Source organism: Prionailurus viverrinus, chromosome A3 (genome assembly GCF_022837055.1).
Source record: "Prionailurus viverrinus isolate Anna chromosome A3, UM_Priviv_1.0, whole genome shotgun sequence".
In the NCBI taxonomy this organism is placed as follows: Eukaryota; Metazoa; Chordata; class Mammalia; order Carnivora; family Felidae; genus Prionailurus; species Prionailurus viverrinus.
The window spans coordinates 46,490,210-46,515,985 of record NC_062563.1 but is presented as its reverse complement, the minus strand read 5'-3'; the positions used below and the strand labels follow the sequence as shown (position 1 = coordinate 46,515,985).

General features: G+C 37.4%; 1 protein-coding gene across 1 annotated transcript in view; it reads right to left on the bottom strand.

The window, feature by feature from the left end:
- The window catches only part of XRN2 (5'-3' exoribonuclease 2), a 79,044-nt gene that overhangs the window by 10,612 nt on the left and 42,656 nt on the right, over positions 1-25,776 (bottom strand). The window contains exons 21-27 of the mRNA XM_047854269.1: positions 21,899-21,982; positions 20,701-20,798; positions 20,016-20,095; positions 18,759-18,815; positions 10,444-10,512; positions 10,215-10,346; positions 9,053-9,180 (exon numbers count right to left, since the gene is read on the bottom strand). Of these exons, the coding sequence (XP_047710225.1) occupies positions 9,053-9,180; positions 10,215-10,346; positions 10,444-10,512; positions 18,759-18,815; positions 20,016-20,095; positions 20,701-20,798; positions 21,899-21,982 (648 nt within the window). The remainder of the gene's footprint in view (positions 1-9,052; positions 9,181-10,214; positions 10,347-10,443; positions 10,513-18,758; positions 18,816-20,015; positions 20,096-20,700; positions 20,799-21,898; positions 21,983-25,776) is intronic.

The window sequence follows — 25,776 nt, the reverse complement described above, 5'->3', positions numbered from 1 at the left end:
AACTGGAATATAAAGTTCATTAGCTATGAATACTTTCTTTGGGAAGAAGGAACCCTCTCAATAGTCTACTCATATAACTCTAAGTGCCTAGACAAATGGCCAAAGTCCCTATTCCATCACTTTTAGTATTACAGGTACTTCCCACTCTACTTTGCTTTTACTATTTCTCACTTCCAGAACAAGTGTTTTTACATAAGCAAACTCAGCACATGCAAAAACTATAGTTTTTGTTAAAATCTAAGCAAATTTCCTATGACGTAAAAATTCTAACACAATTATTAAAACATCTCTTGCTTTCAACCCATAAAAGAAAAAAAAAAGGATCAAAGAAAACCTTTAAGGCTACTTTTAAACAGATCTCTTCGTGTGGCTCTGAGAAATATATATAGCCCTTAAGTATTCATAAAGCAGAAATATTTCCTGGCTGATAAGTAATGAAGTAGAAGGTAAAACAAACTTATTATCATTCATTTGTATGGCTCTAACAGAAGATCCATTTGAGAGGGAGAAAAAAAAATTCTGAAGCAGTGAATTGCACTTCAGAAAGGCACAGGCGAGAGAGGAAAAATGACAGTTAATTTTTTCCTTTGGTCTTTAAAAACTTATCTCTTTTCTAAAGCTCTAAGGCCATATAAACCAAGGCTTCACCAATAGCTCCTCAAGTGACAATTTACCTAACCAGCATGGCAATCGCAGGAAAGATTCCATGTTTACTGATTGCACTAATCAAAAATCACTTTTCAAATGAGGCTAATTGACAAGTTTACCAACTGAAATGAAGTGAAGTGACATACTGGGTTCTCTGGGTTGCAGAAATGAAATGCTTCATTCACGTGGAATGCTCAAGACTGCACTTGACTCCAACAAGTTTTCAGTACCCGGGCCAATTACTCATCAGCCAAAAACTGACACATCAAAAACAAATCACAAACCAACAGTAAGAAACACCTACAGCAGATAGAGTTTGACCAAATGGTCTGTCTTGTTATTTTGCACCACATGAAGAAAACAGCTATGACAGTACGAACATTAAAAAAAAATTAAATGGCTTATTAGATCTCCATTTTACTAAAACTGTTTCTGATCAAATTTTACAGCTCAAGATTCTATAAAAAAGAAGGCTGATCTATCATTTATTATTTTTAAATATTCATTCATTCATTCATTCATTCATTTATTTATTTATTGTGTGAGAGAGAGAGTGAGCACACCATGTGTGAGCGGGAGGGGCAGAGAGAGGGATAGGGAGAATGTCAAGCAGGTTCTGCGCTAACCTAAGACACGGGACTCAATCCCACAACTCATGAGACCATGACCTGGGCCAAAATCAAGAGTCAGTCACTTAACTGACTGAGACACTCGAGGGCCCCGGGATTTCCTTTCTTGATAGTGGGCACCATTTCTCTGGGCTCATCATATTGACTGTGACCAATTTACTATCTTGCAGTGACCGTTCTAGATTAGGACAATTATTATCAGGGAATAACTTGTGAAATGACATGGCTGCCTTCAAGGAAGTCTACTCTCAGAACCCCAAGCTTTTCTAGGTTCTCTTATAACCAAGGGCAATTAAAATTCATTTACTTATCCAAATCCTTCTAAAGCTTTTACAGTTCTGGCTTGATTCCCAATTTTCTCTCTCCAAACCCTCTCCTTTCTGCTGAGCAAGAATCAGACCATATTACTAACTACCAGCAGATGACTTCAATGTCTTCAGGTACTTCAATGTGCACAAAAATCAGACTCAGCATATTCTTCCATATTCCTTTACCCTCCTGGATTTCCAAATTCTCATTAGTCACCCAGGTGTCCACAGTGAAAAGTGAGCCTCATCTTCTCTCCCTCGTGTAACATATTCAATTATCCAGCCCTTCAGCTGTTCCTCTCCTATCTTCTCCACTTTGAATCCACTTTGCCACAGATCAGTTCAGATCTTCATCATCCTTCCCTAACTAAAACAACCACCAAGTCTTTTCCATAACCAACAGAGCTGTGGTTTTAGAAAGGAGATATAACTGTGCACTCTTCTACTTTAAAAAGAGCTTTAAGAAGCTCTTATACATGAATAGGAAATTTATTAAGGAAAAACTGGCTAGTAAAAATTAGGATCAAAGTACCAATTTTAAAAATTATCCCTTAAAACAAAGATATATTATTCCTTGCTTATCAAATTAGCAACGACTTTTAAAAAATGATAATACCTGGTATTGGTATATCATTACCAATGGTTAATGCCAAGTTGCTTTAACCACAGAACAGAAGGAAAGACAAACAACATCATTACCATCTCAACATGGAGGAAAAGCATTTGATAAAATTCAATACCCACTAGAAACAAGAAACAGAAAAAAACTTGCTCAATATTTCTTATCTAAAAGAAAAAAAAACTACAGTAAACGTATTTGCTTATTTTTTTAAAATTTATTTAGAGAGAGAGAGAGAGAGAGAACAAGCAGGGTAGGGGGAGGGAGAGAGGGAGAGGGAGAGGGGGGGGGGAGAGAGAGAGAGAGAGAGAGAGAGACTGTCCAAGCAGGCTCCACACTGTAGTGCAGAGCCCAATGAGGGGCTCAATCCCCCAAACTGTGAGATCATGACCTAAGACAAAATCAAGAGTCAGACACAACTGACTGATCCACCCAGGCACCCCAGCAAACATCACTATTTAATGGTGAAATATTACAAGTTTTCCCTTTAAGGCTAGGAATGAAACAAGGATGTCTACCATTACCCAATTACACCAGAGGTCCTAGACAGTGCAATAAAGCAAAAAAGACCAAAAGGCATGAAGATTAGAAAGTCAATGAACAAAACTGTCACCACTTACAGATCACATGATTATGTAGGCATAAAGTCCAGAATATACAAACTTTCAGAATAAATGATTTTAGTAAGGTTGTTGGATACAAAGTCAAATTCAAAAATCAACTACATTTTGGGGTGCCTACATGGCTCAACTGGTTAAGCGTCTGACTTCAGCTCAGGTTATGATCTCATGGCTTGTGGGTTTGAGCCCCATGCCTGCTTCAGATTCTGTGTCTCCCTCTCCTCTGCCCTTCCCCTCCTCTCTCTCTCAAAAACAAATATACATTTAAAAAATTTAAAAAAATTAAAAAACCAACTACATTTCTACATACAAGCAACTGGAAAATGACATTTAAAATATTACTTCTAAAAACACCAACACACATCAAACATCTATGAATATTTTTGTCCTCAATTTTTATTGTGATTTCAACACTTACAGAAAAGCTACAAGAATACAAAGAATTCCCACTGCTCTTCACCCAGAGTTCCCAAATGTTGGCATAAACCTATTCCTCACCTGATGCCAGTTAAAGTGAGAAGGAAAACTAACAGTGATAGTGGAAAACGGTATTCCCAATATAAAAATAATCTCATAACCAGAATATAAAAGAACTCCTAATAAAGCAAAAGGAACAGGTTACCCAGTAGAAAAATGGACAAAAGGCTCAAACAGGCATATTACACACACACACACACACACACACACACACACACACACACACAAATGTTCAAGGGTCAATAAATATGAAAAAAGCTCAACTATAGTAAGCATCAAGAAGATGCTAATTCAAATCTGAGTGGGAGACCACTACCCATCCAGTAGAATGGCTAAAAGTGAAAAGCCTAATAATATTTAGGGTTGATTAGAATGTGGAGTAACTGGATCTTCCCTGCACTGATAAAGGAATGCAAACTGGTATAAACTGAATGTAATTTGGGAAACTTATTCACTACAGGTGAATGTGTGCAGAACCCTGACCTTGCAATTCTACTACTAGTCCATACTAATCAGAGATGTTTATATTATGTGTGCTGAGTAAGAATTTCACAGCAGTGCTACTCCAGCAGCCCCAAACTGACCGACCCAAACACAACCCCAACTGGAGAGGGAAATGGTGATGTAGTCACTGATGGAACAGTGTAAGTGATGAAATTTGCAGCAACAATATGGATAAATCTCAGAACAAAATGTCAAACAGAAGAGGGCAAATTTTTTAAAAGGTTAATGGAGTAAGAGTCCCATTATATAAAGTTAAAACAAACAAACAGATGAAACAAATCTATGACACCTATGTCAGGATAGTAATTACCTTTGATGGGCTAGAGTGGCACCTGGGAAAGCACATGATTGGGGGGGGGGGAAGGGTGGGCTTCTGGAGACTGGTCCCTGTCTACATTTTGTTTTGTTTTGTTTTGTTTTGTTTTGTTTTGTTGAGAGAGAGAGAGAGAGAGAGAGAGAGAGAGAGAGAGAGAGAGAGAGAGAGAGAGAGAGACAGAGCACATGTAGGGGAGGAGCAGAGGGTGGGAGGGAGAGAATCTCAAGTAGGCTCCATATGCAGCACAGACCCCACACAGGGCTGGATCTCACAACTGTGAGATCACGAGCTGAGCTGAAATCAAGAGTCAGGCACTCAATTAACCGAACTACCCAGGCACCCCTCTACTTCTTGACCAGGGTAGTGATTACATGAGTGTGTTCATTTCATAAAAATTAATCAAACTGTACACTTGTGACTCAGAACTTTATATGTTACATTTTAATTAAAAAAATATGTGAAAATACATGTATGATTATCCAATTTTCAAAAATTACACATAAGAAGAATATAATGAAAAAAATTACTGCTTTAAAATTGCAGGATCATGGGATTATGGGAGTCTGTTTTATTACCTGCCACATTTTAATTAACAAGAACTACAGTTAAAATTCATTTAAAATGCCACTACAAATATGGAGGAAAAAACCAGCCTCTCCACCCTTGTAATCTGTCCCCATTATGCTCCTGGAATTTTGTACCAGTTATTCTAAGCTTAATACCACCTGACTTTTTGCTGTGTATTTCTAAGCCCAAATTCCCCACTGTAGGCTCAATTTAAATAGCGTATTCTTCCTGATTTTTTTCCATAAACGTTTTCATTCCTACCATTCCCATCCCCTTTGAAAAGATGTTAAGTATAGAGTTCCAGCACTAATCCTCAGGTAGCTCAATGTTACAAGTCACCACGCAGAGAGGGCCACTTGTGTCTTGCTCTAAGTCAATCCCTACTTTATAAAACTTATTTCCCATTTTTAATGATGTAATTAAAATAGAGACTAACTGGAATAGATTCTAATTAAAGTCTCTAAGTATAAACAAATTAGATCTCATAAGAACTGTAACAATGGCAAATGAGGAGTTACTCAAAGTAGTAAAAAGGGAGAGGTGACCCCACTATTTGAAGTAAAATGCACAGATGCTGGTAAGAGGTAACTGTTCCTAAAGAAGGCAAACTAAGAACTATAAACTTGCAGGCCCCAAAAGACATGAAATTCTCTACCTCTGGTGTGACCCTGATAAATAAAAGAACTTTCTGACTTCCTTCTTTCTCTTACTGTTGGAGAAGAATTCTGCAGACTGATAGGGGACCTGAGAATGAAGCACTCAGATTTATACAAACTGCACACTGAGTGAGTGATTTTCTGTGAAGGGAATCCATGTTTTGTTTACAGATTCTCATGTGGGCCTAGGATTCCCTAAAAGATCTAGGCAACATTTCCCAAAGTATATACCATGAGTGATACACACAATCAATTTCTGGGGGTCTGTGAACAAGCTTTTTGTCTTTACAGTTATGTATTTATTTTGACATATATTTGAAAAAAATACAACTAGCACATCAAACTCATGTCACACGGTATTGATATACAGTAAAACCTTGGATTGCGAGTAACTTGTTCTGCAACTGTTCTGCAAGACAAGCAAACATTTCCAATAAATTTTAACTTGATAAAATGAGTAGTTGATATGAGTAGTACGTGATGCTGAATGTCACATGATCACAACTGAGCCAATGGTTCTTGAAATTCGCTTTGATATACAAAGTGCTTTGGATTACAAGCATGTTTCTGGAATGAATTATACTTGCAAACTAAGGTTTTACTGTAATTTATGTATTCAAAATAAATCAAGTTAAAAAAAAAAAAGACTTTAAAAGGTGTTAAGTAAGTAGCTGGGTGATTATGGTGGCAGCAATCCCAGTGACTGGGCCTTAGGAAACATGAAATGGAAGGAAGCTGCATAATGGAGAACACATGCTTTTTACCTTTGCTACTCAAACCTCTTTCCAAATCTCTCAAAGTTTACTAGACGCAACAACCTCAGGAATGCCACATAACCATCATCTTGAGAAATAACCTACGGAGATTATACTTGGCTCTAGCATTCTGTGTCTCAATTTTTTTCCCCACCTGGAAGCTGTGATACCATTATGGATAGAAGTGCATGGTGAAGAGCCATTAGATAAAAGGAACTGGCAAGGAATGTGTCAATAAACAGCTGGCTTTAACTGCGGAGGGGTGCCTAGGTGGCTGAGTCAGTTAAGCATCCGACTTATGCTCAGGTCATGATCTCAAGGTATGTGAGTTCAGTCCCCATCAAGCCCTGCATTGGGATTAGTACTGACAACTTGGAGCCTGCTTTGGACTCTCTGTTTCCCTCTCTCTGCCCCTCTCCTGCTCCCAAATGAGCATGCACATGCACTCTCTCTCTCTCAAAAATAAACATTAAAAAAAAACCAATAAGCTGGATGTGCTTTCAGCATTTACTAGTAAAATTTCAGGGCATAGATAGCTCTTTCAAAGGGACGAGACTCTTGTTGTATGTGGCATGGCTTGATAATATATATATGGAAATATACAGAAATGTTATTTGCTGAATCTTGGGGGGAAAGGAATTAAATTACTGCACCAAGCAGATCCCCACAAGACCCATTAAGAATATTCTGTACCCCTTCTGTGTTCATTAAATAGAATAAAACCGCTGAACTCCATGGTTTTCATGGAGTCTAATAATGCTCCATTCAATGTCAAGCCACACAGCATACAGAGAAAGAGAGACAGAGAGAATACACTGAACACAGAGGGCTCTGAGAGAGACACCTTTAGAACCTATTTCTTCCTGGATACTAGATTAGGAAAATCTGGGTGGGCTTTAGGTTAAAATATGGGTTTATAACTTAATTAGCATGCAAACAGTGGTAGGCACATATCATAAATACTTTGCAACAATCTTCACATTAATCTGGTATTTCTTTGACAACTCCAAGACTGATTTTTTTTTTATTTAAAAAAAATTTTTTTTTTTTTAAATTTTTTTTGAACGTTTATTTATTTTTGAGACAGAGAGAGACAGAGCATGAACGGGGAGGGTCAGAGAGAGGGAGACACAGAATCTGAAACAGGCTCCAGGCTCTGAGCTGTCCGCACAGAGCCCGACGCAGGGCTCGAACTCACAGACCGCGAGATCATGACCTGAGCTGAAGTCGGCCGCTCAACCGACTGAGCCACCTAGGCGCCCCTAAAAAAAATTTTTTTTAATGTTTATTTTTGAAGGAGAGAGAGACCCCGAGTGTGAGCGGGGGAGGAGCAGAGAGAGAGCAAGACACAGAATCCAAGGCAACTTTAGGCTCTGAGCTGTCAGCACAGAGCCCAACGCAGGATTTTATCTCATGAACCGTGAGATCATAACCTGAGCAGAAGTTGGACGCTTAACCACCTGAGCCACCCAGGTGCGCCCCCCCACTTTTTTTTAAACATTTAAAAAAAAAATTTTTTTTTTCCCCAATGTTTATTTATTTTTGGGACAGAGAGAGACAGAGCATGAACGGGGGAGGGGCAGAGAGAGAGGGAGACACAGAATCGGAAACAGGCTCCAGGCTCTGAGCCATCAGCCCAGAGCCTGACGCGGGGCTCGAACTCACGGACCGCGAGATCGTGACCTGGCTGAAGTCGGACGCTTAATCGACTGCGCAACCCAGGCGCCCCTAAACATTTTTTAAATGTTTATTTATTTTTGAGAGAGAGAGAGAGAGAGAGAGAGAGACGGAGAGACAGAGAGACAGAGAGACAGAGAGAGAGAGAGAGAGAGAGAGAGAGAGAGAGAGCACGCACATGGGACAGTGGCAGAGAAAGAGGGAGACAGAGAATCCCAAGGAGGCTCCATCCGTGCTGTCAGTGCAGACCCTGATCTGGGCTTGAACTCCTGAACCCATGAGATCATGACCTGAGCCGAAACCAAGAGTTGGGTGCTCAACCACTTAACCAACTGAACCACCCAAGCACCCCTACAACTTCGGTTGAAAAAGATTTCTTACAGCAGCTCCCTCTATTTTTGTTAATTAATTTTCATGAAATATTTCAAGCATTCAGAAAGAAACTTAAATAAATGACACTTAGATTTAACAAATGTTAGCATCTTGCTACAGTTAAATCCTCCTGCTGCCATGCTGCCATTGTTTGGTTGGGTAGCAACCAGACAACTAGGAATGACCTTACAAATAAAATGGTTTTGAGAACCTGGTACATGACTTCTACTTTCTTGGTAAACGAGCACAACCACGGAACTCAAAAATAACAATATGGGGATACAGTTTAAAATTAATACAGAATCTATGAAAAATCTAACCTTTAACTCTTTCTTCCCTCTGTCCACTGCAATTCAAATGCGATGTAACTATTTTCAATGGGTAACATTTCCGGACCACTTCTGTGCACAAAACTGGTTACCAGGGGTTAGGGAAAGGCCAAGATTTTCATAGAACCACAGTTAAAGGAGTATTACTACCTAAAGCAATGCCTGGCTTTATCCTAAGGAATCCTGAGATACAATATGCATCGTGAGAAAGGGATACTGTCATTTTTCAATCAATTAAGAGGTTGCAATTCCATATCTAGCATCTGATTTAACTGCCCAATACTTGTATTAATGAAGTAAGTAGCCAATCTCTCCACATATTTCTTTCTGCATACGTTCACTCTAGTAGATGAAAATAAGAAATCCAGTTCATATTATTCAATTAGCTATACACAGCCAAGATAAAAGTATCTTCAAAATTTACATGAAGCATTCTCTTACAGTTCTCCTAAATTATGTTTTTTAAGTCCACTATCTCTGCCCTGATAAATCTTTTTAGCAATGAGATTAGGTTGGTTTACCTTTGTTGTAATATTTAACTTAGCATGTAAAATAATCAACTAATAAAAACTTACTTGACATGAGTTTTGGAATCTGGGCTTGTCCTCTCAACAGTGGCCTGTATAAGTTTCCCTGATAGGTCGCAGGTGGTGGTGCAGCATTGCCGTAAACGCCAGCCCCTGAGCCCCTTGGCATAACATGGCTGTAAAAGGACCCCACCAACCAGAAAACAAATTATAGATCTAGCCACCACATCATAGCTGACACAAATTAAATAAATGCTAGTAGTGGTCTCTTTATACTAGATGTGATTAAGAGAACACAACCTTAAAAGGTTTATAATTAACAAAGTTCAAAACAGTACCACGGATAGTAATGGTGACAGAATATGTTCATTTGTCACACCAAGATTCTTAATTGGTAATTATTTATGTATTTATTAATTACTTAATTACTAATTACTAAATTAATTAATATATTAATTACTTCATGCAAAAAGTCTACTTTTCTTTTTTGTATCATATTTCAGTTTTGTCCTTAAGGACCCATGCTGTTGCTATCACTGTATACATTGCTGCTCTGTATCTTGCTATTTTCAATTATATCAAACATTACCCTATAGTTGTCATAGTCTGCAAAATTATAATATGTACACCTACAGAATACCATGGTGACATCTTCTAGTTTACTAAACCATTCCTCTCATTGAGTATTACTATTATTGATAACAATTCATTAGAGATTTGGGCATATAACTTTATACTTCTCTAAAATTATTTTCTCAGGACAAATTCCAAGGAGTAGGAATTTGGATCAAAGTTAAGAGTTATTGTATTGATCATGTATCATACTACGTACTTGTTATGTATTATGCATTACATATATGGTAATATATTGAGTAACACTTTAAACAGATTCTGCCGCATATTAATTCAGTTAAAACTTTCTTGAGGGTAAAGAGAATGTTTTATTCCTTTGAAATAACTGTCAGAAAGACAGCAAAACCTCTTAAGGGAAAATAACAGAATTCTCAAGCAATACATAAAGCATAAGCATATACCAAAGAAACGGAAGTGAATTTTAAAAAATGAAGAAGAGCATAAAAGCATAAAAGTATCAAAATCATTAAAATATTTGCCAACTAGGCTTAAGTATTTATGACATAAACACTGACCTAATGCCTGTGAATGATTCCAAAAAAGCAAAATATACAAAGGATAGCAACCTACCACTCACCCCAAAGTCCTGAATGCAGCCTGATCTAGATGGACAGGCCGCCGGTCCCGACTGAAGCCAAGCTGGGGCTTCCACTGCCGTCCATTGCTGGACTTTTCCCAGTCACTTGGTTTCAGTACTGGTGCTGGTTTTCTGACCATTTGAAAATACAATATTCAGTACTGGGATAAACATTGTTCATACAAAATAAAACTAGATAGTTTATATTTAATGGCCACATCGCTGTTACCTTGCTCCTGGAAGCATTACAGCTTTAAAAATGTAGTCTTCAGCAAACTGTGGGTCTTTAAAATTAATACTAGAAGAGAGCAAAACACAATTTAGTGATTTTATTTTTTTTTATTTTTTTTTTTAAATTTTTTTTTTTTTCAACATTTATTTATTTTTGGGACAGAGAGAGACAGAGCATGAACGGGGAGGGGCAGAGAGAGAGGGAGACACAGAATCGGAAACAGGCTCCAGGCTCTGAGCCATCAGCCCAGAGCCCGACGCGGGGCTCGAACTCACGGGCTGCGAGATCATGACCTGGCTGAAGTCGGACGCTTAACCGACTGCGCCACCCAGGTGCCCCAATTTAGTGATTTTAATATTACCTTGGCTGAACTATTTTAAACTGAGGTACTTTTCATGTTTAAAAAAAGAGTAATTAAAATTCCAAAGTCTTCTCCAAAAATTCTTTTAACTGATAGTTTCATCAAATGGCTGAATATCTCCTTCCCCAAACTAATTGCTAGTACACAGCCTTCATGTAATTTTCTGTGTGGGAAGAGCCATGCTCTCACTAACTGTGGGTGACCACAGACAAAGGACAGACCCTGCCTCAACTCTCGAGAAATACCAACAGGATACTGGAGATAGATGGAAGAGGTTTGCAACAACAAAAAATTTCAAAAAACACCTTTCATTCTGTTTAGTGTAGGACGAAGACTTTCCCTCTAGCATCTTAGGGAAGATTAGCTCTTGTCACAAAAATAAGATGCAAATGCCACCAGAAACACTTGCAAACTCAGAAAGTGAACACAAATAATCTACAGAGAAAAAAACATTAAATTTCCCAGTTGAAACCCTGTATCATGCTCTATTAGGATGTTTCTCTTCCTTCAGGAATGGTCACACTTTGAAAACTACAGAGTGACTTATTTTATAAGTCTGTACTCTTAGACTGTGAATATAAGCTTAATCAAGCTTCCTTTCTGGTGGGGTGAGTGTGTCCCAAAGCCTGGTAAGTACACAAGTTTTCCTTTTGACACAGCAGTTAAGACTCTGGATACATACAAGGTTTATACCTAAGGATATTCACATTAGTATTCATGTTGAAAAACTACAACTGAAATGTATGAGTAATAGTGGAGTGGTTAAAGAAACTAAGGTTCTCCCTAAAAACGGAATCCTCAATTGACATTACAAAAAATTTAGTAAGAGAACACCCACTGACATGGGGAAAATACATATACAACAGACTAGACATATATTCACCAAAAAGTTATCAGTGATGTTCACTGTATTATCATCGCCTTTCCTTCTCGGTGTTTTTTTAGTATTTCCAAAATTCCTCCATGACTGCAATCAGTTGAAAAAGGTTTTATTCAAAAAGGTTTTATTGAACTGGTTGACATTTGAGACAGCTAACTTTTTTTTCTTCAAATACTGCCACTTTATATTATTAGGGTCTATTTTCGTTGCACTGGGATTTAACTGTATATTTTAAGTACAGAAAAATAACTTCATTTATAATAAAAATGCGGAGTTCAAGAGCAGCTGAACAATACTTCATTTACTCAATCCATTCCTCTTACAACTCACTCTTCACTGGCAACCGCCTTTATCTCAAATGTTCTCTACTGGGCAAGGTGGCTTAGGGCAGTGTTACAGGTTTAAAAGGGTGGCAGAGAAAATGGTAGTTAAGTACAGGAGTTCATTAGGGCCTTCTAGGTACAAAGTAAAGACAGAAAATCGGTAATAAAGCAACACTTGCACCTAAGTGTCTCAAAGCAGGTATCTTTGTGTCAGCAGGGCTTTTCGGCAGTTTACCAAACAAGCTTTAAGAGTTCCCACAGCACACGTGGTCTCAGAGTAGTGTGGGGGCACAAATGATGGCCAGGGAGCAACCCTGCTTCCCCTTCTGTTAAAGGAAATAAGAAATGTTTAATAATATTTTCATAAGGAATAAAAGTGGAAAAGGCAACAACAGGTGCAGAAAAGATGCTGAGTCAAAGCATGTGTATGCACATGCCTTCCATACATGTCTTTGTGTGGGATCAAAGCATGTGTGTATGGAGAAGAGGGAAGAGCATTCTTTCACAGGGGACCAAGGAAAACATCATCCAAGAGGCCTTGGTATAAGGTGGGACAGGACTGGTTACCAAATGAGAGAGGAAATAAATGTAACCAAGATGTGGAAAGGGGTCCCAGGACCAAGGAATAGCTCAGTTGAATTGGAACAGCAGCTGTATGAAAGTGATCTGAGTGATTACATCCTCAATTCTCCCAAGAAAGATTCATAACTAGTTCCATTCTAAAGGATGCAGGACGACACAAACCAACTTGTTACACGCAATGAATGCTTTAAGTTCTCAAGCCTTAACTCCCAGGTGGAATCTCAATTGGAAAGAGCTAGACTGGAGCAAAAAAGTTTGTGAACAGAAGTGGGCAGGAAGACAGGCTGCCTGAACTGGGTTAATGTCCTCAGGAGGCTGTCCTGAACACAACATGAAGCTGCTTCAGGCAGTGAGGGAGTAAATATAATCAAGGAGGCAATTCAAACAGAACCTCCTGGCAACAGTGTGTCAGAGAGCAGAGGGAGAGAACCAAAAGAAGGTCTTCAACAGAGTCTAGGCAAGGGCCTTCAATGTGTGCTTGAGATGAGAATGCTGGGCAGACAAAAGAAATGGCAGGGCTGCAAGTGGAAACACATTGAGGTGAGGGCTTGAGATGAAGATCTGCAAGTCATGTGCAGAAAGACTGGAAGCTAAGTGAAGGAAACAGCAAAGGTAAGGAGATAACCCCAGGGTCACAGGGATAATCTCTCCTGAAGGACAATGGTTACAATCAGAGATTTAGTAAGACAGCTGAAATCAGTGTTTGAGAAAACAAATCCATTTATTTATGAAAGATGCAGTTTACTGTATGTCAACTGTTCCTCAATAAAACTGCTTTAAAAATCCCATCCTTGGGGTACCTGGGTGACTCAGTCAGTTAAGCACCTGACTCTTGATTTCAGCTCAGGTCATGATCTCGAGGTTCATGAGTTTGAGCCTGTCACTGGGCTCTGTGCTGACAGTGCAGAGCTTGCTTGTGATTCTCTCTCTCCCTCTGTGTCTGCCCCTTCCTTGCTTGCACCCTCTCTCAAAATAAATAAATCAACATTAAAAAAAAATTCCATCCTTCATGCTCATGCTCTAAAAGGGAAAACATTTCCAAGGTAATAGGAAAAAAATCTCCAACATCTCCCCTACTTCCTCTCAGAACCAAACTCCACAAAGTGATCTATATACTTAATAGGGAGGGAACAAACCATTAGGAGACAGAAAGGGCGCATCTAAAAATAAGTTTGGAGGTCCCTATTGAAGGGACAAGGGATACTATTTTTGACCTCAAAGATTAAAGCATTCTTTTCCCTTGGACCTTTGAGTACAATTTGAAGACTTACTCTCTCCTAAATGAATTAAGCTTTCACTGGTTGAGATATTTTTTTAGTAATTTGTTCCCAAAAATATATACTAAGAACTATTACACTTTTAGAAATTAAAGAACAAAAGAAGCTAAAGCACAACTCAACTGTATTTTTCCAATGTGATAACATCAGCCGCAACTTAAACATCTCCAAAAAGAAAAACACATAAAGAGGCAGGAACTCATTAGGCAAAGTCCCAAAGGGGAACTGTATTGAGATCCAAGCTTTTAAAGTTCCTTCATTTTTTTCAGGTTTATTTATGTAAGTAATTAAAATTCTTATAGACAGAGAAACTAAAATAATAGAAATTATTTTATTATAATAAAATATATAAGTAAAAATAATAGAAATAATAAAGAAAAAATGCAGATTACTCTGACAAATTTCTACCACCAGAAACAAAAGAGCTTAACTGTAGAGAGCACCAGGGGAAGGAAAGCAGTATCAGGGAGATACAGAAGCAGCTTCAGGGAGGAAATGAGTTAACAGAACAGTTTATACATTCAACAGACTGCCCAGCTAAGGTAAGATAACTGTGTTTAGACGTACACTGCTTCATCCAGCTTCATCTAATTCTGTAAACAGGACTATTTTTCACCACTTCTAGGTGGCACCGTGCTGATTCATCTAGCACAAACTTCTACCCACTGAGAAGCCCTGCCCCAGGAGAAGTATGATGGACCCTTCCCTTGGTAGGGAACTTCCCTATTATTTCATATAATCACCTAATTGTTATCAGAAACATACTAAGGACAAAAATATAAAAATTGTAAACTTAAGCATGGTTGAAAATAACAAAACTGAGCAGTGCTTTCATCTGTATCACAAGTAGCACTTTAGACACTATTAGAAGAAAATACTACAGCGAAGTCTCAACAGGAAAGGAAAGGAATGTACAACACCCCTTTCCAACTCAATTCACTTTAAGAATTACCCTTAGAAATGCTATTTTAAGTACTATTACTGTTTGAGAGTGCTAGTACACTTCACAAAGATAGCAGAAAACTCTAAATATCAAGTTACTCCCTGCACTCCCCATTTTTACCCCACCTTTCCCTGATACCTTCTGTAATTAATGCTAAATCAGCATACCAATGCAAACTGTTCTTGTAGGGAAAACTTCATGATTCATATACTTGACATTTTAAAGCACTTAAAGAGTTTATAGGACTTAAGATGTCTTTTCTGACACTCTGTCAGAAGTAGCTAACCAGGTAGTGGAAGATAAACCCTTCCAAGAGTTTTCACCATCAAGTCTGTGACTAACTGTATATACTCCTCTTCCTCTAGGCTTCTGATTTCAAATCACCTGCTTGCCAGCCGTGAGCATTATAGGCACTGCAGTAACAGTTACATTAAAAAACTCACATTTTTAAAAAACCTCCTTGAAGAGATAAAACACTCTATCCCTTGCCTGATTCATCCAAAGGTGACTACAGAAAGTTTGAGAAACACTTCTCTGAAGAAATAAGGGCTCCTGGAAGGCTCTGTAAAACACTGGGCTTTGACACTATGAACACTATGAACAACTGGGCTTTTACACAGGTTCAGAACTATGCTAGGTGCTATGAGAAAAAAAGAAAACTAAATGCTGCTAATGAAAATAACACACAAGAAGATTATATAAATTACAGATCACCTTGTAGAACAGAAGAAAAGCTATGAAGGATAGGCTATAAAGGAACGGGCATTCCAAACAATGAGAGGAAGATACAGAGGTTAGTGTGATAGTGATGGGAAGAGCATGGTTACAAGGAGGAGGGAGGTGTCTGTGAGCAATTGCGTGGATTTAAGCACAGAGCGATGGCTCTGCCAAACTGTGACAGACCTCGACAAAGCAAAGTTTAATTCCACTGGCACTCTAAAGCAAAGATTTCTGAGGACTGGTAGTGCTTTTAAGAGAGAGAAGACTTATAGCATATGCCAACAGAGTCAGTGGGAAGGTGGAATCAAATAAATCAGCTGGGAAGTCACTATAGTAATTCAGGAGAAGAAACTATAAAATAAAGGAAAAAAAAAACCCTACAAAATAGGCCCACTGGGAAGAGCCAGGGATAAAAAATAACAGGGGAAAAAAATTCCAGAACAGTGGTGTAGATACAGGGATTATTATAGAATGAGAGGCTAAGCACATGGTATGTAATATAGAACTAGAGGCTCCTGAGTCTGGGCAACTGCTCAGAGACAGAAAAGAGAGATCAGCCAGGAGAACAAGTGACAGGCACTGGACAAAGAAGTATGGAACACTGAATGTGAGGTAAAACAAAGGTGTGTGTGTGTGTGTGTGTGTGTGTGTGTGTGTGTGTGTGTCTACTCCAGAAGAACAGAAAATTGTGCCGCTGCAGTGGAAGAGAACTTCCCTTTAATTTTAAAATCATATGAGGTTGTATATACTTATGAGGTTTTATATATTTAAAGTTAACAAACAATATTCTAAAGATATTACAGCTAAGCAAATTACAATGGTGAAATGTAGGATGAGGAAAATTAAAGGGGATAGCTCAGTTCTATTCAAAGTTAAGCTACTAACATACTGACTGATTTATGGGATCAGAATTAGAAAAGAATAAAAGATTTCCTAGGTCACAGCCGCCTCTATTTTCGAAGGGTCCTTCTAGGAACTTAAACACTTCAACAACCTCTCTCATACACTTTCCTACTACACTTTCCTACTCATACACTTTCCTACTACAAGACCAATGCGATGGGAAGAACCCACCTACACTCAATGTTTTCTCTGATGTGGAATGGAATACCAGATGCACCCAAAGAGAGAAGGGAAAATATGCCAGGAGTCAAAACAGAGAGAAATAACTGCAATTGGCACCGGAGGCTGCATTCATAGATTTTCCCTTATAGAGCAAACACAACACTGGGATGAACAACAAGCCCCCAAACACACACACAAAAATATGCAGTAAACTGGATCAACCTCATTACCCCTCAGGGGAAACAATGAAAATTACCTCATAAGGTAAAAATTAATGTGGTCTTTCACAAATCTCTAGGAAATTAACTCAAATCAATTTTATTATGACGCTTTTTTCAACATGTACCTGAATACACACATAGGGATTTATCTTATACATCAGATAATCTTGTGAACATAATGGATACCAAATAATACCAAAGGCCCCTCAGGCTCATAACCAACCAACACTAACAACACCATACAAACAGAAGCTAAAGGATTTGTCAATTTTGTAATTCTTCCCTTGGACAAGTTTCTCTATCCTAATTAGAAAGGTAAGTAAAGTTAACTACTTCTAGAGGGCTGGGCAGAAAGGCTCTTGAAAACATGCAGAAAGGGGCGCCTGGGTGGCGCAGTCGGTTAAGCGTCCGACTTCAGCCAGGTCACGATCTCGCGGTCTGTGAGTTCGAGCCCCGCGTCAGGCTCTGGGCTGATGGCTCAGAGCCTGGAGCCTGTTTCCGATTCTGTGTCTCCCTCTCTCTCTGCCCCTCCCCCGTTCATGCTCTGTCTCTCTCTGTCCCAAAAAAAAATAAATAAACGTTGGAAAAAAAAAAAAAAAAAGAAAACATGCAGAAAAACGGAGGAGCACAAGCAAACATGTGACAATCCGAAGACGGATCCAGTGGGATTAAATGACCTGAAGCACCACTGCAAGGCAGAGACCCCAAGGGTGAACACAGAGCATCCTCAATGGATCTGCCCAAACCAGACTATTCGTGAAGGGCTCAAGAGCTTGGCTCACAATTCTAACTCCACCCATAACAGAAGAGCTCAAAGACAAAGAGCTAGAACAAGTTATGTGTAAAGATAAACAAAACATGTGCGTAAAGATAAATAAAAGCAACTAATCTAGAAAGATTTTCCAAATTCGTGACAGTTTTTTTTTTAAATAAAACTCCTTCTCACTTGTTGGGATGAGCACTGGGCGTTGTATGGAAACCGATTTGATAACAAATTATATTATAAAAAAGAGAAAAGAAAAAGAAAACATCACATTCAGTCTATCACCACAATAAATACATACATACATACCTCCTAAAATTGCAGGTGCTACCTAAATCCATTAAGGATAGGAAAATGAACATGCTTTCACTTTATAATGATAAATCTAAAATGTTTCCCAAGAATCAGAGAAATAGTATGAGTGGGAAATAGTCTTCCCACACAGCCTTTTACAAAATCCTCGAATCACTAAGATGTGTTTGCCTTAGTCTTGCCTGAAGACTGCAGAAAATGATAGTAACAAAAACCCTGTTGTCAAGATTAGTAATTACATATACTAATTAAGCAAATAGTAATTTGTTGGTTTTTAATTCTAAACAATCATGTTATATTTTACACACAGAAAATGCTGTCATCATGCAAGAAATGAAATATAAGTAAGTTTTCCAGGTAGCAGAAATTAGCCCTTTACGTTTATATATTAATTGTTGGTAAAAATTTCCATAAAATCATTCTACCTCAACCAAAGTAAAGGATGTAATAGTTTTGTTTTTAAACTCTGCAGAGCCACAACTGTAAATATAATTAAAATAATCTGTTGTAACACAGTGAAGCTGTGTGGGCCTCTGGGGTGTAGAGGTCTGTTTGCTCCTACATACAACTACTCCTAGAAACTCCTACTTTCTACCTCCCACTTACTAATCCGGGAAGAATTAGAGGTTGTCAAGGGAAACCAGAAAGCCGAGAAGCAAGCTTGTTCAATCAGTAACTTTAACAATATACATAATTTAAAGTCAAGAGGCTCTGTTCCAAGGTTTGCAACACAGGGACTCTCGAATCTCAAAGCATTGGTAGATTAATAGCTGCCATTTCCTTGTGATTCAGAGGTCTTTTTAGACTTATTTGCAAGTTACAGAGCTGTGTTTTGGTCAAATGATGTGAATTTTGGAAGACTTACCTGATTGCAGTGTTCTGTGCCAGATCTCGTAACATGGGGACAGGAGAACATACTATTCTAAAGACAAGGAAGACAGTTAAGTTGTAGCCTTCTGGATACGTGGAAGTAAGATATTACTTTAGGAAAGAGAACTCATTAAAATGTACCAACAAAAACAACATAACCAATTATAGCTTTCAAAAGGACCCTGTCTTCCTTGTTTGTAAAACAGAGAACTATTTTCTGCAAAAGGCTCCTATCAGAATTTGTAAAGGATACAAACAAATCAAAAAAGGGGCGTCAGGGGAACAAATAACCAAACAGAAGAATAGAACAGGCACTTTTTAAATGAGGAAAACCAACTGGTTAATAAATATACCCTATGGCATTTGATTTCATTAGTAATCAGAGAAAGGCAACTGTAAGCCAACAGGCATCCACTAAATTGACAAAAATTAAGGTGATGACAATTCTAAAGGTTTGCAGGAATGCAGAGCAACACCTCTCACAAACTGCCACTGAGATTATAAAATAGTGTAATCACTTTGGAAAACCATCCAATATTATGTAGAAAAGAAGATACACATACTCTGTGACCAAGAATTCCCAAACTCTGATCTCAGAACCCCTTTAAAACATTCCTAAAAATCAAGGACCTCAAAAAGCTTTTGCTTACATTGGTTATGTCTATCAATATATACCTTTTAAAAATTAAAACTACAAAATTTCTAAAATACTAATTTAAAGATAACAATAAACCTATAACATAAGTAACATTTTTAATGAAAAACTATATTTTACAAAATGAAAAAAAAAATAATGAGAAGTGTCATTGTCTTACATTTCTGAAAAATTTCTTTAATATCTGGTTTAATATCTATCTTAATAGCTGGATTCTCTTATCTGCTTCTGATTTAATCTCCTAAGATATCTATATCACACTACATTCAGTTTCTGGAAAACTCCATTGTACACTCAAGAGAGAAAGAAAGTGAGAAAAGCAAATATATCACAGCATCTTAGTATTATATGAAAATAATTTTGACCTCATGGATCTCCTGAAAGGGCTTTAGGAACCCCCAGGGCTCCCTATACGCAGTGACATAGCCACTGGGTTGAAGAGCTGGGCTCTCACCCCAAGTCTTTTTCATAGTGCAGCAGGTTTTCTGTTGTTTTGTTTTCTCACTATTACTAGAAAATAAAACATGTAGGCAACAAAGACAAAATGCTAACTAAACTTCTTCCCAGTTGTACCAATTTACACAAATGAATGCTTACTGATCTGGAAGAACGGCTTCTTCATCCAAAGAAAATTTTCCTTGCATTCCATGACATAGTTCAGGAGGTACATCCACTGGCTGTGGAAAAATGCATTCTTGATCATATATCCAGAAGAATGGAAAGCAGGGACTCACACGTCTACTTGTACACCAATGCCCATAGAAGCACTATTCTTAAAGCCAGAAGGAGGAAACAACCCAAGTTCCCATCAACAGATGAATGGATAAACAAAATGTGGTATATACACACAATGGCCATTAAAGGAATGAAATTCTGACACCTGCTACAACATGGATGAACCCAGAAAACATTAAGCTAAGTAAAGTAAGTCAGACACAAGAGGACAAATACTGCATGATTCCATTTATGTGAGTTACCAAGAACAGGTGAATTCTTAGACAGAAAGTAGAATATAAGTTACCAAAAGTAAGAGGAGAGGAGAATGGAGATGTATCATTTAATATTGTTTAATGGATACCCAGTTCTGGAACTGGACAGTGGTGATGGCTGCACAACACTGTACACAGACTTAATGCCAAAAAACCACACACTTTTTAAGGGTTTTTAAAAAGTTAAAATGGTACACTTGTTTCTGTTTTATCAAAATTTAAAAAATGCATTTCTGATTAATCAAATAATTACACTGTCTAAAAACACCTCATGATGGAAAAAGAGACCATACCTCTGTGGAACCTGTCTGATAGAGCTCCAAAATGAAGTCGTGAAGTGGGTGATGTTTCCCCACAAATAAGACATCGCCTCCAAGACTGTTTCTTTTAGCTGGGAGGAAAGTAAGGAAAGAATAAAGATCAAACAATTACATCTGCAAGCACAACTTTTATGAGAAAATGAAACATCTAAATTTTATTTTATTTTTTAAAGTTTATTTATTTTGAGAGAGAATCCCAAGCAGGCTCAGTGCTGTCAGTGCAAAGGCTGACACAGAGCTCAATCTCACAAACCGTGGGATCAAGACCTGAGCTGAGATCAAGAGTCAGATGCTTAACCGACTGGGCCTTTCAGGTACCCCAAGAAATCACCTAAATTTTTAAAACTTAAGTATAAAGTTTACAAAAAATAATGTAAAAGTTATAGGCCAAAATGTGTGAAGCCTCTATAAAAGAAAAATAATTTTTGACAATAAGGTTTCAAAGATCAATGACTATCAGAAAAAATTATCACTAAAAGATATCTGAATATAGTATTGTAAGATAAGGTACAAAGTTATCTGTACAGAACTCATTTGCTTTCTTTAAGAAATATAAAACCATTTCATGAGGAAACCCAAACAAATTATACCATCTGATAACAAAGACTATTCTAAGGATGGCTGACAGAGAAATTATTTCTATAGGTTTATCATACTGGTGTTAAATAAATTTCCCAATAGAATCTAGCTTCCCAATTTCCCAATACTTTTAACTATCAGTATTAATGACAAAATGCCACTGTTTGTAATAAAATAACATTTTAGGTTAGCAATCTGAGAGAAAATGCCTGTGTTTGAATCTAACTTTTCAAGCAAACTGTTATTGAGGGGAGATGAAGGGAAGGAGGATGGAGGAAACTAATACAACCCAGTATGGAAAAATACTTTTGTGTGTACGTATCATACAAGAACCAAAAAGTCAAAGGATATTCTTGAAGTGCTGCTTTTTAATAAATCTAACAAACACTTGTGAGTTAAAAAAATTATAATTACTATTCAATTTATGGATAATAAATTCTAAGAAGCTGACTTTTCTTATAAAGAAAACATCAAAGGTTTAGGCCTTTATGTGAAATTTGACAAGTGGAAGAAGAGTCTAATTTCATAGGGAAATGTAAAGTCTGTATGATATAGACTCAATGTTGAGATCAAGTGAAAGTACAATTCTTACTCTCTTCTGGAGTGAGGTCTGGGTACACCTCTTCTAGAGCAGCTCGCAGCCTTCGCTCATCCACAAAAGGCAACAGAGCAACACCTGGGGGAAAAAATGCACACCAACCACCCAGCTATTAGGATCATCCAAATTCCATTTACCATTGGTCCAAATAAACATTTCTAGTAGAATATCCTTGCTGATGTAAAAACACTTTGAAACTGAACTCTATTTGGTCAAATCGCAGATGCAAATACTTCCCATGTGGTGAGAGAAGACAAAAGTTCTATATATTTTACATCCTTAAAATGGCTCATAAGAGCCATGTTTGCAGAATCTTAAGTCTATGATGATAAAATTTTTAAATTAATTGAACAAGTAGCCACCTGGACACGAGTCTTTGTTCTCGCCTTACTTACAAGGATGCCCTTGGGCAAGCCAGTTAATCTGCCAAGGGCTTGAGTTTGTCCTTTCATCGTTCTGACTTGGTTTTCAACTAAAATACTCAACTAGAATAATACATGGAATGTCTTCCAGCTCTAAAACTTCACAGTATTTTGTTTACATTTTAAAACCTAATAACTAATTTATATGCAAGAAGTTTTTAGAGACTTGCTGAAATAACTGTGGGGAGTATTCAGGCTGAAAACTGTTCTCTGGAATGTGCCAGAATTAAGGTAATTGTTTTATTTCAATCTAAATTCATAATTTTCAAAGAAGCACACCAGTAGTACAATGTCTATTACTAGAAAAATATATAAAGTTATTCAACCAAATGTGTATGTTGTACTGTATACAATATAAATAGTCTTTTGGCTAAAAAATTTAAAACAAATGGCAAAGAGTAATGCTAAATAGAGCTAAATAATTTTGAAACTACTGACAGTCAAAACTGCTCTACTTATGATTGTTCCCTTCAGAATGAGAAATGAAAGGCTCCCCAAGTTTTCATTAATTACTTAGCTACCATATTTTCAAAGTTTAGAAACAAGTTCAATTTCATTACCTAGTAGGGAAACATGTATTTTTTTTAAAGTTAAAAAGAAACTAACTTCTAGTGTGAAAAGTGATTTCAATATTAACATCTATCATCTGAGTTAGGCTATTTCATTTACTGGTAAACATCTACACAGAAAAAAAAATGTAGGGAGCTTTTCAAGTTTTGTTTAGTCATACACTTAAAACCCAAATTATCAAGCAGACATTCCATCAACTCCAAAAGCCAACTCCAACTGGTCAGCAGCTAATGACAACAATAAGGTTATTAAGCAAAAAATCAGACCTAATGGCCAGGGTGGGAAGAAATGCATTATACCCAGATGTGATAAAGTTAGTGCCTGAGTAAGCTGATAGTAAAAATGACATTACAACCTAAAATTTTCCAGAGTGCTTATTTACAGGTAACCTAAGTAGCAGTAAAACTTAGGTAAACATAGTGCTCATACTCTCTGAGTTCAGATCTTAGTTCTATTGCTCTGTGACTTTGATCAAAATACTTAAATTCTCTGTTCATATATAAAATACACAAGATTCGAAATGACAATGCTATATTCTCTTATATAAATTAACTAAATATAAAAACACAACATTGAAAGTACACATGTTCAACAAATGTGTTTTTTTTTTTTTTTTTTTAAAGCATGTGTATTTATTTTGAGAGAGAGCTCAGCAGGGAAGGGGCAGAGACAGAATCCCAAGCAGGCTCCGCGCTGTCAGTACGGAGCCTGAAGCAGGGCTTGATTTCAAGAATCATGAGATCATGACCTGAGCCAAAATCAAGAGTCAGATACTTAACTGACTGAGCCACACAGGTGCTGGAATATTACATGAATACTATAAAAGAACAACAATGCACGTTCAATAAATGTTGAAAATGTACCCAGATATATTTTATCTTCTATCATTTTAAGATGCACTCAAGTTAGGCAAGAACTTAAATGTTACCAATACTTTCGATAAATTTTAAAGACATATGAGAAAAACTGTAATAGTACTAAATTTTACCTTAAAAAAATTTTTTTATGTTTATTCATTTTTGAAAGACAGAGAGAGATACAGCACAAGCAGGGGTGGGGTGGAGACAGAAGAGGGGAACACAGAATCTGAAGCAGACTCCAGGCTCTGAGCTGTCAGCATAGAGCCCGATGTGGGGCTCAAACTCATGAACGGTGAGATCATGACCTGAGCCAAAGCAGGATGCTCAACCGACTGAGCCACCCAGGCACCCCTACTAAATTTTACCTTAAAATATGTTGTGTTCTTGCTACAGTCTAATAAATGAAAATACTTACACAAAATATAAAAATATTAAAGGCCTGAATTTCAACCCACCCTAAAATTCATTTAGAATCTCAAGGGACACCAAATACCCAAAACAACCTTGAAAAAAATAAAGTTGAAGGACTCCCACCACTTGATTCCAAAACTTTCTAAAGCTACAGGAATTAAAACAGTTTGGTACTGGCATAAGATTAGGAATAACAGGCAGCGAAACAGAGAGCCTATCAACAGGCACTCGGATACATGGTCAAATGACCATCAATAAGGGTGCCAGGACCATTTGATGGGAAAAGAGCAGTCTTTTCAACAAATGGTGCTGGGAAATGGATATCTACAGCAGAAGAATGAAATTGGACCCTAACTTTACACCGTATACAAAAATTGCCTCAAAATGGATCAAACCTAAATGTTAAGACCTAACACTATAAAACTCTCAAAAGAAAACAAGGAGGAAGCTTCATGACACTGGATACAGCAATGATTTCTTGGATATGACAACAAAAGCACAGGCAATGACAAAACAGTCCAACAAAAATTGGACTTCATCAAAATTTAAAGCTTTTGTGCATCAAAGGACACTATCAAACAAAGTAAAAAGACAGTCACAAAATGGAAGAAAATAAATGCAAAATCTTATATGAGACTAGTGTCCAAAATATAAAAGTACTCCTACAACAAAAGCACAATTCAAACATGAGCAAAAAACTTGAATAGACATTTCTCCAAAGATGTAGCTAAGCACAAGAAAAGATGCTCAATATGACTAATCATTAGGGAAATGCAAATAAAAAATATAGTAAGATCCCACTTCATAACCATTAGGATGGCTATTACCAAAAAAACAGAAATAGACACAAATAAATGGAAAAGATAATCCATGCTTATGGATTGGAAGAATACTGTTAAAATGCCCATACTATCCTAACCAATCTACAGATTTAATGCAATCCCTTATCAAAATATCACTGGCATTTTTCACAAACTAGTTAACAAGGAATCCTACAATTTGCATGGAACCACATAAAACCCAAATAGCCAAAGCAATCCTGAGAAAGAACAAAGCCAGAGGTATCACACGCCCTGATTTCAAACTATACTACAAAGCTACTGTAATCAAAACAGTATGGTACTGACATGAAAACAGACATATAGACCAACAGAATAAAACAGAGAGCCCAGAAAACCCCCACACGTATACGGTCAATTAATTTATGACACAGGAGGCAAGAATATACAATGGAAAAGAAGAGTCTCTTCAACAGATGGTGTGGGGAAAACTGTAAAGCTACATGCAAAAGAGTGACCATTTTCTTGCACCATACACACAAATAAACTCAAATGAATTGCAGACTTGAAGGTAAGACCTTAAAGCATAACACTCCTAAAAGACGGTTCTAAAACCAGACAAAGACCCCATAAAAAGGAGAACTACAGAGCAATTTCCCTAACGAACATGGATGCAAAAATTCTCAACAAGATACTAGCCAACTGGATCCAACAATACATTAAAAGAATTATCCATCACAACCAAGTGGGATTTATACCTGGGATATAGGGCTGATTCAATCAATGTGATACATCATACATCAATAAAAGAAAGAACAAGAACCACGTGA